This window comes from Empidonax traillii, unplaced genomic scaffold, assembly GCF_003031625.1.
Source record: "Empidonax traillii isolate 1590-97213 ecotype Southwest subspecies unplaced genomic scaffold, ASM303162v1 scaffold553:size485074, whole genome shotgun sequence".
NCBI lineage: Eukaryota > Metazoa > Chordata > Aves > Passeriformes > Tyrannidae > Empidonax > Empidonax traillii.
In genome coordinates, this window is record NW_020955746.1 from 192365 (window position 1) to 205966 (window position 13602).

Below are 13602 nucleotides of genomic sequence, written 5' to 3' on the forward strand. Positions count from 1 at the left end.
CAGTTTGTAGCTTTAAAGGCTTTGACCGAGGTGAACATATATCATTCCATAGTGGAGCAGTGATGGTAGGTTTAGGAAAAGCCTGATTCTTCTACCTATGACAGAAATACAAGCAGGAAAAGTGCATTTTTGTCCGTGAACTTCAAAATTTGTTTCATTTGCCAATTTATGGTGTGGCAAGAAGGTGAAACCCGAGCTTTTCAGCATCTTTCAGCAGCCCAGGATGGGAGGATTTCTTCCAGCTGAAGTGTCTCCTGTCACTGTGTGGGCCCAAAGGTCGTGAAGCTTTACATTGCTTTGACTCTGCTCTACATTTTTGACACCACTTAGCTCTACCAAAATTTCTTCATAAACCTTTCAAACACGCACAGTCTGGTTACATTAGTCTAAACTCCTGCCACGGAATTAAATATATGGTAAATATTACATTTATTAGGGATGCAAAGGGCTGCTCAGGCCTTTTGGTTGAAATCCCAGTTTAACTAAAGTCAGTGGTGAAGTCCCACTGATGTGAGGAAACAAGAGTTTTGTTGTTCTGCTTTAAGTGAAAAAGACTATTTTTTTTAAAATTACTGATATTTTCAAATCCACTTCCTAGTTGTCTAATAATGTAGGTTTCATTATTCTGCATTCTAGTGAAGTGGATTTATATACCATTTATGTACCATATCTTTTAAAATATAATTTAATTTACGCGCACTTAAAGGTTAAAGTGCTGCACAAAATGGTTTCTGCATCTGCAATCAAACACTAACACGTGCAGAGAATCACAGATGTGGTCTTAAAAGAACCACAAAAATGTGGTCTTTGCCAATAAATATCACTGGACTAGTATCTGGTCTCCTGCACATGCCAGTGGTGAAACATTCCTGCCAACAACAGACGGATGGATGATGTACCCTGTATGTGCTGAGAGGAGTTTACCACTGAGGTAGCAGGAGCACAAAAATATATTTAAAAAAAAAAAATAAGAAAAAGAGAAAAGAGAGCTTTACCATAAATGTCTGGTTGAAAAACTGATCTGCTCAAAACGTGCTGGGCTGCCAGTGGCGGTTGCACCGCGTCACTGTAACCCACAAGATGCCTTGTGGAGGGATTGCTTCCCGCAGGGTTCCTCTGGAGCTCTGCAGTGGGAATGCAGGTGGAGGGGAAAGGCTGAGGTGCACCCAGCCCACCCCTGTCGGCTCCCCCCAGAATGGGTGTGGCACAGACCTCCAACAAGCTGCTCAGCCCTGGAGAGGGATGAGCTCCCAGGCCCGGACCTTGGTGCCAGTTGAGGTCAGGTGGAGTTTGTCACTGACCTCAGCAGGACCGAGCGCTGGCCCCGTGGCTGACAGAGCGGGTGGGCTGAGCAGTCCCCACACCTTGTCCCAGCTGAGCTCTCTGTGAGTGCTGCAACGGGAAATGTTTTCACTCTGGTGGTCAGGGAAACCAGAAATGCTCAGGCACTGCCGAATTCCAGAGCAGCGTGAGGAGAGAGGAGGGAGTGAGTTCTCACCCTGGGAACGTGTGTGTGTGTGGGGGGGTTGTCTCAGTGTTTTCCCTGCCAGGTAATGTTGAGGAGCTTGTTCTGGAGCCTTGGGAAAATATTCCTGCTGACAGGGACTGAATTCACAAAAGGTGCTTGCAGAAAAGAACACGTTATTTTAATTTTTTTTTTCCTTTCCCTTCTGTGGCTGCACCTTGATCGTGTGCTGATTAAAATGAACCCAGTGAGCTCACAGCCTTTCACTCCCTGCATCCAGATGGGATGTTGTGTGGAATGTCACGTGCACTACTACCTTCGTGGCGTAGGATGCTTTTGCAGGGGTTATGTATGGTGAAGGAAACTGAGCTTCCTTTCTGGTACTCTCCCGTTTTTTATAACATCTCCTTGGTTTATACTGTTTGTTTTATAATCAGCAATACGGTGGATATTTATATTAGTGCGCTTTTTTCATATATATTGCACTGTACATTGGAAAGTAACAGACACTCAGTGGGGAAATACTTTCAAAACTGGAAATATTTCTTTTCTGTTGGGCCTGATTCTGATCTGAGTTATTCCAGTATCAGTCTGGAATAATTCCACGGAAGGGAGTGGATTTCATTCAGATTTACAAAGACACTGCTGAGAAAAGAATTTGTCCTGTGATAATCTTTTAAAATATGATATTCATTCAGAGGTTAATGAAGATGTGTAAAGGAATGTGGAGGTTTCCTCCTGTTGTGGCTGATGCTCAGGTTTTTCTAAAGACACTCTAAGGCTGCAGTTCAGATCATCATAGACAAAACCATTATACTTTGATTCATTAGCTCAAAGCAATTAACATCTGTTTACATTTTCTTTTGAAATTTAAGCAACAGAGAATCAGTTGAAAGGAATTTTTAAAATCCTGTGCAGGGCTCTGTTCAAAAACTGAAAGGTTTATGAAAAGTTCATTACATATACTTTCAAAATATTTTCCTAGAGGTTAAAAATTATGCTTGTAAGTGATTAAACTGTGTAGATAACTAATGAGACGTGTAGGGATTTATTTCTTGTAGATTAAAACATGCAGCTGTATGAAAGATTTTAATACAGTGGATGTTTTACTAAAATTCCTGCAGGTAAATGGGTTATTAATAAAGTGGAAACTTCAGTTTGCTTGAGGTACAAAAAAAAAAGGCACACACCAAGAAAAAAATCCAATGCAAGATACGCTGTTAGATGCTGAGTTTATATCAATAAATGTCTTGCATCAGCTGACACTGAACTCTTTGGATTTCTGTGTTCTTTGTTCTGGCACTTGATATTCCATCAGCTCATCCTCTTCTCCCCTTGACTTCAGCAAGAGCTGGATCATGGCCCAGGATCAATAATTCAGTTGGGCCCTGGCTCCTTTTTCATAGAAAGTTTCAGAACTGTTGAAGTGAAAGGATCTGGTTTTTTAGGGATATTTCCCGCTCAGACCTGTGGGTCAATAATCTGGAATGATGTTCATCCTCTCTTGGGTCCTTCTCTCTGAGGCTGAACTGGAACTTCAAAACACGTGTCAGCCTCCACACACTTCCCTGGCTGTGGGCTGAAGGGTGGGATTTTAGAGTTGGGAATTTTTGTCCACCACAGCTGTGTCATCCCCTTGGTGGATATCGAAGTTCCTCAGGTCAGCAGCTTGAATCACAGTGTCCTGAAGGAGGAAGAAAGTGGTGAAACAACCCTGCACAGGGAGGAAAGTGATGGTTTCAGCAGCATGGAGGAGACCTGTGATTTTATAGAACCTCTGTATCTCTATCTATTTCCTCACTGAGAGCTCCTGGGTGTTTCATACCTTTCCAAACACATCCCTTGTTGGCAGCTGCCCAGCTCACAGCTCAGCACCAGCTGACAGCAATCACAACAGGAACACCGGGGAATCAAAATAGTTCTGCAGGAAAATGCTTAAAATCTTCCACCCAGCCCAGTGCTGACCAACACTGAGGGTCAGTCTGGGGCACCCAGTGAGCAAAACTTGCTTTTTTCATCAAAAAATCCCAAAAACAAAAACAAATATTTCATAATCACTGTGATCATTGAAAACAAAAAACAAGTGAGGTGTCTTCAAAGGGGGCTGATCCAAACTTGACCTGCTAAGGCCTATCATGGGAATCTTCTTCCTTAAGGGTGGGAAAGGAGCTGAGTCTAAACAGATACAGGGCATGCTCCTGTGTCAATGACATCAAAACAGGTCAGAGCTCTTTGTTCCAAGTGCTCTTATTTTTTCTTGAACCACACTATGGTTTGAGTTTTCTCCCTTGCTTGGTGAGCAATCACATCATGAACATGATGATTTCTCTGAGTCTGACATGCATTTTGCCTGCCTTGATGGGTTACTCGAGGGCTTCCCTAAACATCACCTGTCCCTTTGTTGTACCCCTTCAAGATTTGTGGAAGGTTCATTGGGCAGTAAATTGATGAGAAGAAGAACTGAGCTCCTGTGATCTCATCCTAGAGTAGCTGCTTCTACCATCCCTGAGTGGGAGTGAAACCATGGTATTTGTCTCCTGGGTGGCCATTCTGCCAAAATTTGTGCTTTGGAAGTTCACTTTTTGGTGTTTGAAGCTTTTGGTCTTCTCTCTGCCTTCAAAACTGATTTTTTTTGAGGCAGGAGTTACCTCTTGCCCTGTGTGATGTTCTCCTCTGCACCACTGCTGGGCAGGGCTGTGCAGACCAGGTGACTTCCCTTCTGGGTTATCTTGCAAAGGCAATAGCTGAGAACAAACTTCAAAGTCTCAGGTACCTTCTGCAGCAAAGCCCAGCAAAACTATTCAGAAATGGTAAAGCAGCACAAACATGTCACCCAGGAGCAAAGAGGAGCTTTCCTGCTGTCCCATCATGAAGCAGAAAAACCTTTTCTTCTTTCCCCTGTCCTTCTCCAGAGTCACTGATGACACTGGTGCCTTCTCCCTCCTTCTTTCCTGTGAGGACAACGTCCTCCTGGCACGTAGGATCTGTATCAGTGCAATGGGTTCGTGTCCTGGGTCATAACCAGTGATTAGTTCCTCCCCCAGAGGGTGGTTGGCTCTGAACAGGCTCCCCAGGGCAGTGGGCACAGCCCCAAGGCTGCCAGAGCTCCAGGAGGGTTGAGACAACGCTCTCAGGGACAGGATGGGATTGTTGGGATTGTCCTGTGCGGGGCCAGGAGTCGGATTTTGGTGATCCTTGTGGGTCCCTGCCAGCTCGGAGTATTCTAAGGTTAATAAAAGTATTTTTGACCAGCCAACATAGGGTTGAGTCAGGAGATGGATCCTGGTGGAGACCCCACATGTGCACCCAGTGTGGCACAGTGTCCTCAGCCTGGGGGGACACCTCTTTCCAAATCATACTGTGCCAACCTTCTTATTCCAAGTCTTAGCCACATTCCCTCTTGCTGGAATGAGCTTTTCCACACCAACTCTCTGCTCTGGGAGAGTAAAACCACACAACTGCAAAGATTCCCGTGGGTTGGGTGATGCTGCTATTTCCTTGTTGCCCTTAAGAGAGAAAAGCTGTTGTTCTTGCCTGTAGGAATGACTCCCCCACAGTCAAGGATGGAGACTTCTGTCCAGGCCTCACTCCAACGTGCTGATAAGGAGATCAAGACAGCCCTGAGGAGACTCATGGACTCGGCCTCAATGCTGGTGACTCTTCCCCTGGGCGTGAGAGGAGAAGGTGGCCTTGGCCTTCCTGGGTCTGTCCCTCCAGACCACTCGGAAGCAGCAGCTGTGCCCTCTGTGCTGGTTCACGAAGCCAGTACCCAAACCCAGGCTCCTGGAGGCCATGGTAGGTTGGGCAGGGATCTGGGACACGTCCCGTGGGACTCAAGAGAGAGAGAAACACTGAACGTGCCAGCAAAGATATTTTTCACCTCATTTTTTCTGTTTTAACGTGTTTGAGCAGATGAAGAATAAGAGAGGACAGTCAGGCCCAAAGAAATGTGGGGATGTAGGTCGGGGTTAGGTTGGATGTAAGAACGGGGCAGATCTTTCAAGAAACAGGAGATGTTTGAAAAAAAATATCTGAAGTAGGGTTTGATTTATCACCTGCCCAAAAGGGAGGGAATGGGGATCTTTTCCACCTTTGGGCTTTTGTCCTTTGTCTTGCTTTCAAGTATTTTTGGGGGAGAAGGTGGAATGAGATCCCGTTTGTAGAAGTTATTTGGAGTTTGGTTTGGTTTGGTGGGGTGGGTGAGGGCAGTTGCTTTTGTTTTGGCCATAAATAAGCTAGAAATGTGTTTAACACCCCTGGATCCACTGTCAGAAATTTTACAGGATGTCGAGTGCATTGAGTTGTGCTGCATTTCACTGACCCTGGAGCCTTGACAGAGCCCTTAGCAGCTCCTGTGTGACTAAACCCAGTGATATGTGTGACTGTGTCTTGCCAGGAGAGCAAACCCTTTGCCTTTGCATTGTTTTCGAAAAATCAGGGATGAGCGACAACCCTTCCACTCTTCCTTCTGCTTCTGCCCTAACAACCTGTCTGAGCTGTCTCTGTGTCTAATCAGAACTGTTCTTTATTCAGGACCATGTCTAGTAACCTTCACCCCTCAAACTCCAGATGCTGCTTAAAAAAAATAAGATATTCTTGTTTAAAACTGAACAAGGATGAAAAGGTGTTCAGGGAATCAGACCCAAAATAACAGCATCAAAAATGACAGGGGTTTAAAGTTTTAAACCTTTTTTTTTTTCCCCTTTCTAGTAGGTAATCATCCTTGGCAATAATACCCTGGTGAAGCCGCATGACTCAAAAATCTCAAGTAAAAAGTCACCTAGCAGATTATTTCCTTGGTCATGACCACAGAGGAAATACAATAGTGAATGACATGGTTTTACAGGTCTTTCACAGAGCAAAATTAAATATTTTGTGGACAGTTATTTTAATCAGAGGGAGACTTGATAACTGTCCCTCTAATCACGCGCTTTGACTAAAAAGAAAGTAAATATTTTGGCAGCGGTAAGAAAGATCAATCTCACCAACCTGTCAGTAATGTCTTGAATAACCACTTTTTCCATCCCCATAAAGCTGTTTTATGTGATTTCTAGAAACTGCTGCTTTTTTCCAAAACCATTCAGCGCCAAACATCCATCAAATGCTCCCCACAAAGGCCCTTCGTGCTGGGGGGAAGACCCCTCTTGGTTTAACTTTTTCTCCTAAAATGGAAAAGGAGACAATGCACTTTATCCTATGGTGTAATTCCAATGTCTGAAGACAGTCAGGTACTTCTGGAATGGAAGACCAAAACAGGTTTTAAAGATATATCTGAAAAAAATAATTAATTTAAAAAGTTGAAAAATACCTGAACTGCCATCAAGCTGCACCAGATTTTTTCTTTCCTTGTTCCTATAAAGCCCCAGATGCCAAACCTTGTTCTGGTGTAACTTAGACCTCTCTGAAGACATTTTCCAGCAACCCAGTGGAGGTGCAGCGTTGCTGATGTTAAAGTATCACCAGGTCCTCTGTAAGGACGTGCCTCCATATTATCTCCAGGTTAATCATATCCCCAGCCAGGACCTGCTGACTCACAGCAGTGAGTCAAGAGCTGTTCTCCCAGCAAGGTTTAATTGAAACATCTGTGTGTACGAAGCTGATGTTGGGTTTCCCTGGATATATTTAAAAGATGTGCAGATGTGGCACTTGGGGACGTGGCTTGGTGCTGGCCTTGGCAGTTAATGGTTGGACTTGATCTAAAAGGTCTTTTCCAACCTAAACAGTTCTGTGATTCTATGATTTCATCACAGCCACAAGCTGGAACTTGAACACAGATAAATTATATCTCCTGTAAAGGATGGAGGAACCCACAGTATCTTTCCAGTGGTCCTGTGTCTCCCTGTCCCTACAGACTGCTTTTCCCATCTCTGTCTGCCTGTGTTTCCTTACAGAAAAGTTAGCATTTCCCAGTCCCAAACGTGCCACCAGTCAGTCCCTCTGATGTTCAGTCCCTTTGCTTCGTGTGGTCTTTGCAAAAGGGCCAAAATCTGCTCAGAACTTCAGTCCAGCACTCAGCTGGACCCAGCTGGGCTCAGTTCTAACTCCGAGTTAGGCTTGCTCTGGGTCTCAGGTGTGCTGACCTGTTTAACCTGCCCTGTTTCTGCTGCCAGACAAAGCACAAAGGCAGGTTTCAGCTGAAGAACCGAGCGTGCCAAAGCCCAGCCCTGCTCCTTCCCAGGAAGACACAGCTGCTGGAGGTGGAAGCGCTCGGGAGCGCAGCGTTCCCATCGACAGGTAAATGCCGTCTCGACAGGTCGATATAACACGTGTGGATTTCTGAGAGGGGCAGACTTTGCTGCAAGGAAATCAAGCTCTCTGTTGTGGAGGAACCAGGTGGTGACTTGAAAAGATCCTTGTAGGTTTGTCATAATTTTGGGGATCTTCGTGGCATGTGCTTTGCCAAAGAAGGGTAGAAAAAGTTGGAGAGAAATTCACTGCCCCAAACCAAAATTCCTCTTGTGTTAATTCTAAGTAAAATAACTCCTTGTCTGATGGTTAAACAGGTCAATGGCAGGGTGGAATCCTGCACCTCTGTCACTGTTTGTGACCGTGTCTTGATCTTTTCTCTTGGGCTTCATGACAGAACCTCACCAGAGGCAGGGGCAGGAGGCTGGTACAGGAGAGAAGGAGACGTGGTCTGGGATGTTCACAGTGAAGTTTATATTGAGACCACGGAAAGAACTCGTGTGTATAAGACTGAGGAGAAGACCCCAGCAAGTAAGAACACACCCTGTTTCCCTCTCCCACGTTCCACAGTTGCTACTGTCTTTTTTTTTGGATCAACTCCCCATGACTGCTTTTTTAAATGGTTCCATATCTTGAGTGGTAACTGTTGGTTAAACAAAAAATAATAGATAACCATGAAGATAAGAAGCCTAAAAGTAATGCCAATATAAAGAAACCCAGATATATTGCAGTGGCACCTCTTGATTTGACTGTGAACTATGTTATATCCTAAATGGCCCATCCTATAAATCCCACTGGAGTAACTCAACCTGCATCAGCACACTGGGGACAAAGTTATGGTGTTGTGCATGCAGCAAACCCTTGTGTCCCACCAGGTCCTCCCTACATGCAAGTGACAATAGAGGATGTGCAGGTGAACTCTGGGGAACGTGCCAAATTCCAGGCAGTCATTGAAGGAACCCCCCCACCCACCGTGCTGTGGTTTAAGGTGAGTGCAGACTTTTCTCTGGCTGACTGGGAGGACCCCAGGATGGACTCTAGAGCTGTACTTCCACAGGGAATGTCCTCTGCTCCTTCATCCCACACCTCTTACACTGATTTTGGATCATGTCTGTGGGGTTTTGTTGAACCAGTGGAACCACCATCCATGGGTCTCATCCTATATTGTCTCCAGTGTTACTGGGGGTCCTTTTTCAGACAGGACAATCAAGGTGGTTTTTTGGGACCAAGATGAGCAGGAAGGGAGATTGGCTCCTGCCTGAGAGTCACTGACATATGTGCTGTTGCTTGGGGCTGGGGATGGGATTAGGGGTGGTTTATTCCAATTGTCAGTGTGACTTCCAGGCTCTGTATCTTTTCTGCCACTAATTGTTAAAGTGAGTGTGACCAAGGACAACAAACATCCCATAGAAAGGAAAGAGAAGTAATTTATCATTCCTCAGAATATTGTTGTCATATCTTCTCATATTGTTAAAAGAACCCCCAACTTGCTCTGTCAATCCTCATCTGGAAGGGGTTCCAGAGGGCATTGATGCAGCTGTACCAAACCATGGGTAAGCCATGGGTGTATTAAATGATGCTTTGTGTCTTATCCTTTATCCCTTCCCTAATAATTCTATCATCTGGTATTTTGGCTCCCACCAAGCACTGAGCTGGTGCTGCCATGGAGTGGTTTACAATAACTTAAAGTTTTCTGCAGTATAAAAAAAGAACAGCTCTGGGACTGACATTTTTTGGGGGGGAATAGGGTTCACATCTATTGTATTATACACACATATGAATGCATTGTAGTATATATATTTATGTTGTATTTTACTGCCATAGGGACCGTTGGCAAACGCTCACAATCAGCCCTCTGTGCCACACACACACACTCCCTCCTGTCCCTTTCTTCGTAGCATTTAAGAGTAGATAGAATCACAGAATCTTTAAGGTTGGAAAAGCCCAACCTTTGACCAAACACCACCACGTCACCTAAACCAGAGCACTGAGTGCCACATCCAGGCATGGGGACTCCACCACTTCCCTGGGGAGTCTGTTCCAGTGCCTAATTACCCCTTCTGTGCAGAAATTCCTCCTGATGTCCAACCTGAACCTCCTTTGTTCCCTGGGAGCAGAGCTTGACCACCCCCGGCTCCCCCCTCCTGCCAGGGAGTTGCAGAGCCAGAAGGTCCCCCCTGAGCCTCCTTTTCTCCGGGCTGAGCCCCCCCCCAGCTCCCTCAGCTGCTCCTCACCTGACTTACAAACACCACAAGTGCCAGCACGAGCTGGAGACCAGGCAGGAGCAAAGCAGCTGATCCTGGTTTTCCCTGGGCTGACTGCTCAGGGAGAGCTGAACAATCAACCCCGTGGCACTGGTGACCCCTCCCAAGCCTCTATTCCTATAAACACTGGGACATGGAGGATTCTTCAGCCAGCATTTTGCTGGTGAGATCTGCTGACCTTGACAGTCTGTGTCATAGCTCTGCTCCTGCAGCTTGTCTCTTGAAGAGCGGGAAACATCTGTTTCCATCTTGGCTTTTTCCAGTGATAAAATGTCATTTCCTTCTTTCAGGGCACCTCGTTGCTGACAGACAGTGACAGAGTCCACCAGGGGAGGGAAGGAACAACGTATTTCCTGGAGGTGGACGACGCTTCCCTGGAAGATGGTGGTGTTTATACCTGTGTTGCCAAAAATGCAGGAGGGGAGGTTCTGTGCAAAGCAGAGCTCGTTGTACGTGAAGGTAATGCCACTCCCTCAGCTGCTCAGGGGTTGTTTCCACAACCATGGCAACGTTGTAATCTGGTGTTGGCCTGTTCTGGTACCGGTGTGGTATCAGCTCTTTACTCTTGTGTGCATTCATGCGTTGCTACATACAGCAAGATCCAGTATGGAAGCAAATCACAGAATCCTGGGATGGTTTGGGCTGGAAGGAGCCTTAAAGATCATCTCATTCCAACCCCCTGCCGTGGGCAGGGACACCTTCCACTAGCCCAGGTTGCTCCAAGCCCCATCCAACCTGGCCTTGGACACTTCCAGGGATGGGGCAGCCACAGCTTCTCTGGGAAACCCCAAAGTTCACATTGAAAGGTTCTTTTATCAAGCAGCTCCACTTAATTCTCTGCAGAAGTTTAGAGAACCTCAGTCATTCTTCCCACTTGTCCTGTGATAACTTTGCACACTATCAGCAAGGCATTGCTGTCTGAATATTAACCTTTTATATTTTCCTTCATTTCCAAAGCTAAGAAAGACCAAGAAGGAAAGAAAGTGGCCACCAGGAGAAAGCTCCACGCCCATTATGAGGTGAAGCAGGAAATTGGAAGGTAAATGAATTTTCCAGCTCTGGAGCATCACTGCCAGGGAATATCTGAGCTGCTGAGGCAGAGGGGGCCCAGCTGTTGAAAAGTGGGAGGTCACCCCATTGCAGGTGTGCTGGGAATGCTTTCCTGTCGTTTCTGACAGAGGATGGGAGAGTCCATACAGCCCGTAAGTCCAGGCATCAGCCTTTGTCAGCACCTGCATCACCTGAAACAGCTTTTCCCGTGACGTGGACACGTTGCTCCGCTTCGGAGACAGCCAGGAGAGGGCAACAGCACCTCACACACAGGAAAACGAGCTTTTCATGCTGGAGAATTCAAGCACCAGGCAGTGGGGAGCTCTAAAAGGCTGGGAGGTGGAAAACTCTCTGCCTACTGCTGTTTAAACCGTGTCTGAGCAGGGCTTGTCCTTCCGTTCCCACACAGGGGCTGCTTCAGCTTCGTGAAACGGGTTGTGCACAAAGGGAACAGGGTGTCCTGTGCTGCCAAATTCATCCCTCTGCGAAGCAAAACCAAGTCTCGAGCCCACCAGGAGAGGGACATCCTCGCCTCCCTGTCCCACGACAGAATCACCAGGCTCCTGGACGAGTTTGAGACGAGGAAAACGCTGATTTTGGTGCTGGAGTTGTATCCTTTTCCCGTGCAGCTTGTCTGAGGGGGCTGGGAAGTGCTGGGTAGAGCCCATTTGTTAAATAACTTCGGAATGAAGCATTTTTTAGGTTTTGCCTGAGGCCCTTCTCTGCACTGCGGGGTGGCACAGCTCTGTGGGAGCTTCACTGCAGGACTGTGGGGTGAAATCATCCTTGTACATCCAAGTGTGAACAGGTTGTTAAGCATCAAAACTCTGCTCTGAGATGTCTGGAAGTTAAGGAATCTTTTCTTCCCATGAGCTCCAGTCTGGGTGAGCACCAGGAAAAGGCAGAAAACCCGTAGCCAACAGGTAGATTTTAGCATGAGCAATACCAAAATCTACCCCCCTGCAGATTGATGGTAGGAGCAGAGGTTTAGAGCAGCCCAGTTCTGCCAGGAGGGCGCTGCAATAGAGATTTTAATGAGCATCACACTGGCTGAGGTCACCTGGTGAATTCTGCTGGTGGCTGACACAGCAAAAAGGAGTTTTTACCTGTAGTTCTGCTCTCCCTTAATCTGCCCTCCTCAGATGCTCCAGTGAAGAGCTCCTGGACCGTTTGTTCAAGAAGAGTGTGGTCACTGAAGCTGAGGTAACTCCTCTTCCTCACTTGAGGGCCCAGAGCTGGTTCCACCTGCATTTTCCTCAGGGAATATGAGGAAAGTGTTTGAAACCAGTGATAACCTGTCAGAACACAGGCAGCTTTTCAAATGTGTTCCTGCTGAGCTTCTCTGGGGAGTAACTGGAAGCTGGCAGTGGTTTTGACCACCAGGATTGCATTCAGCCTAAAAATTATTATTACATTTGCCCTAATGTTACCATTTCTTTGCTATCTGTCACCTGGAGCTCCTGTATCTTCCCTTGCCTAATATCACTTTATCCCCTCTAACTGAATTCTATCCACTCCCTTTCAGTCCCCAAATAAAGGGCTGAAATTATGGTTTCTAAAGATTTTTTTTTTTTTTTGGATCCTTGATGCTCAAAGTTCCAAAAGGTTTCATATCTCCCACCTAGTAGCCAAGTGTCCGACATTTATGGGTAAAATTGATTTTTTTTTTCTTAGAGGGAAAAATCATAGAATAGTTTGGGCTGGGAGGGATCTTTAAGGATCAAATGTCAATTGACACTATAAAAGTGTGAAGGTAAAGTGTAAAGGTAAAAGTGTAAAAAGGTAAAGGACTTCCAGAGCTGACTCTGGATGTAAATCTAGATATAAATGTTCATAATCATAATCTCATTAGATCTGCATATGGTCAACAAATAGATTTACAACACAGTTTTAAAACTGATTTGTGTTTTAAATGTGTTTTCCTGATTTACACCAAGCCAGAGCTGAGTTTGTCTTATGGCAGCTGATAAAGTTCATCAAACTTGAGGATTTTTCCCTCTTTTTTTTTTTCTTTTTTTTTTTTAATTTGCATCTTTATAGGATTGTTTTTTGTGGGTTTTTTTAAAATAGAAGAAGTAGGGACTTTTTCACATACAGAAGGTTCCAGCAGGGCAAAGGGGTCACACACGAGGCTCAGCTTCATTCCACGGGGTGATGTCTGGTTCACATCTGACTCCAACTGCAAGACTAATTAAAGAAGTTAATTCCAGTTTTAAAAGTATTTCTGGTTCAATTTCTCCCTCTCTCATATGCTACAAACACAGGTGGAATCAGAAACCCTCCTCTTTACTATTACTGTTTAATAATTATTTATTAATTAATTTGATTCTTAGGTCAAATTGTATATCAAGCAAATTTTGGAAGGACTCAAATATCTTCATGACAACAACATCCTTCACTTGGACATCAAGGTAATGTGCCATGACCATCTTTTCACAGCCTCTTCTTTGCCAGGCAATGTTTGTTCTCTGTTTGAATTATTCAGTTCTTAATTAATTATTTTCTTACTTAAAAAGAAAAATATTCCCTACTTTAAAGTTTTTCCTTTCCTTTCCTTTCCTTTCCTTTCCTTTCCTTTCCTTTCCTTTCCTTTCCTTTCCTTTCCTTTCCTTTCCTTTCCTTTCCTTTCCTTTCCTT

At 45.3% G+C, this 13602-nt stretch overlaps 1 protein-coding gene across 1 annotated transcript in view; it reads left to right on the plus strand.

Moving 5' to 3' along the window:
• Window positions 1-13602, plus strand: part of OBSCN (obscurin, cytoskeletal calmodulin and titin-interacting RhoGEF) — a 177530-nt gene that overhangs the window by 145715 nt on the left and 18213 nt on the right. Inside the window, exons 91-99 of the mRNA XM_027897614.1 lie at window positions 5006-5260; window positions 7576-7699; window positions 8049-8182; window positions 8527-8639; window positions 10206-10374; window positions 10873-10954; window positions 11375-11575; window positions 12108-12168; window positions 13299-13376. Coding sequence (XP_027753415.1) covers window positions 5006-5260; window positions 7576-7699; window positions 8049-8182; window positions 8527-8639; window positions 10206-10374; window positions 10873-10954; window positions 11375-11575; window positions 12108-12168; window positions 13299-13376 — 1217 coding nt within the window. The remainder of the gene's footprint in view (window positions 1-5005; window positions 5261-7575; window positions 7700-8048; window positions 8183-8526; window positions 8640-10205; window positions 10375-10872; window positions 10955-11374; window positions 11576-12107; window positions 12169-13298; window positions 13377-13602) is intronic.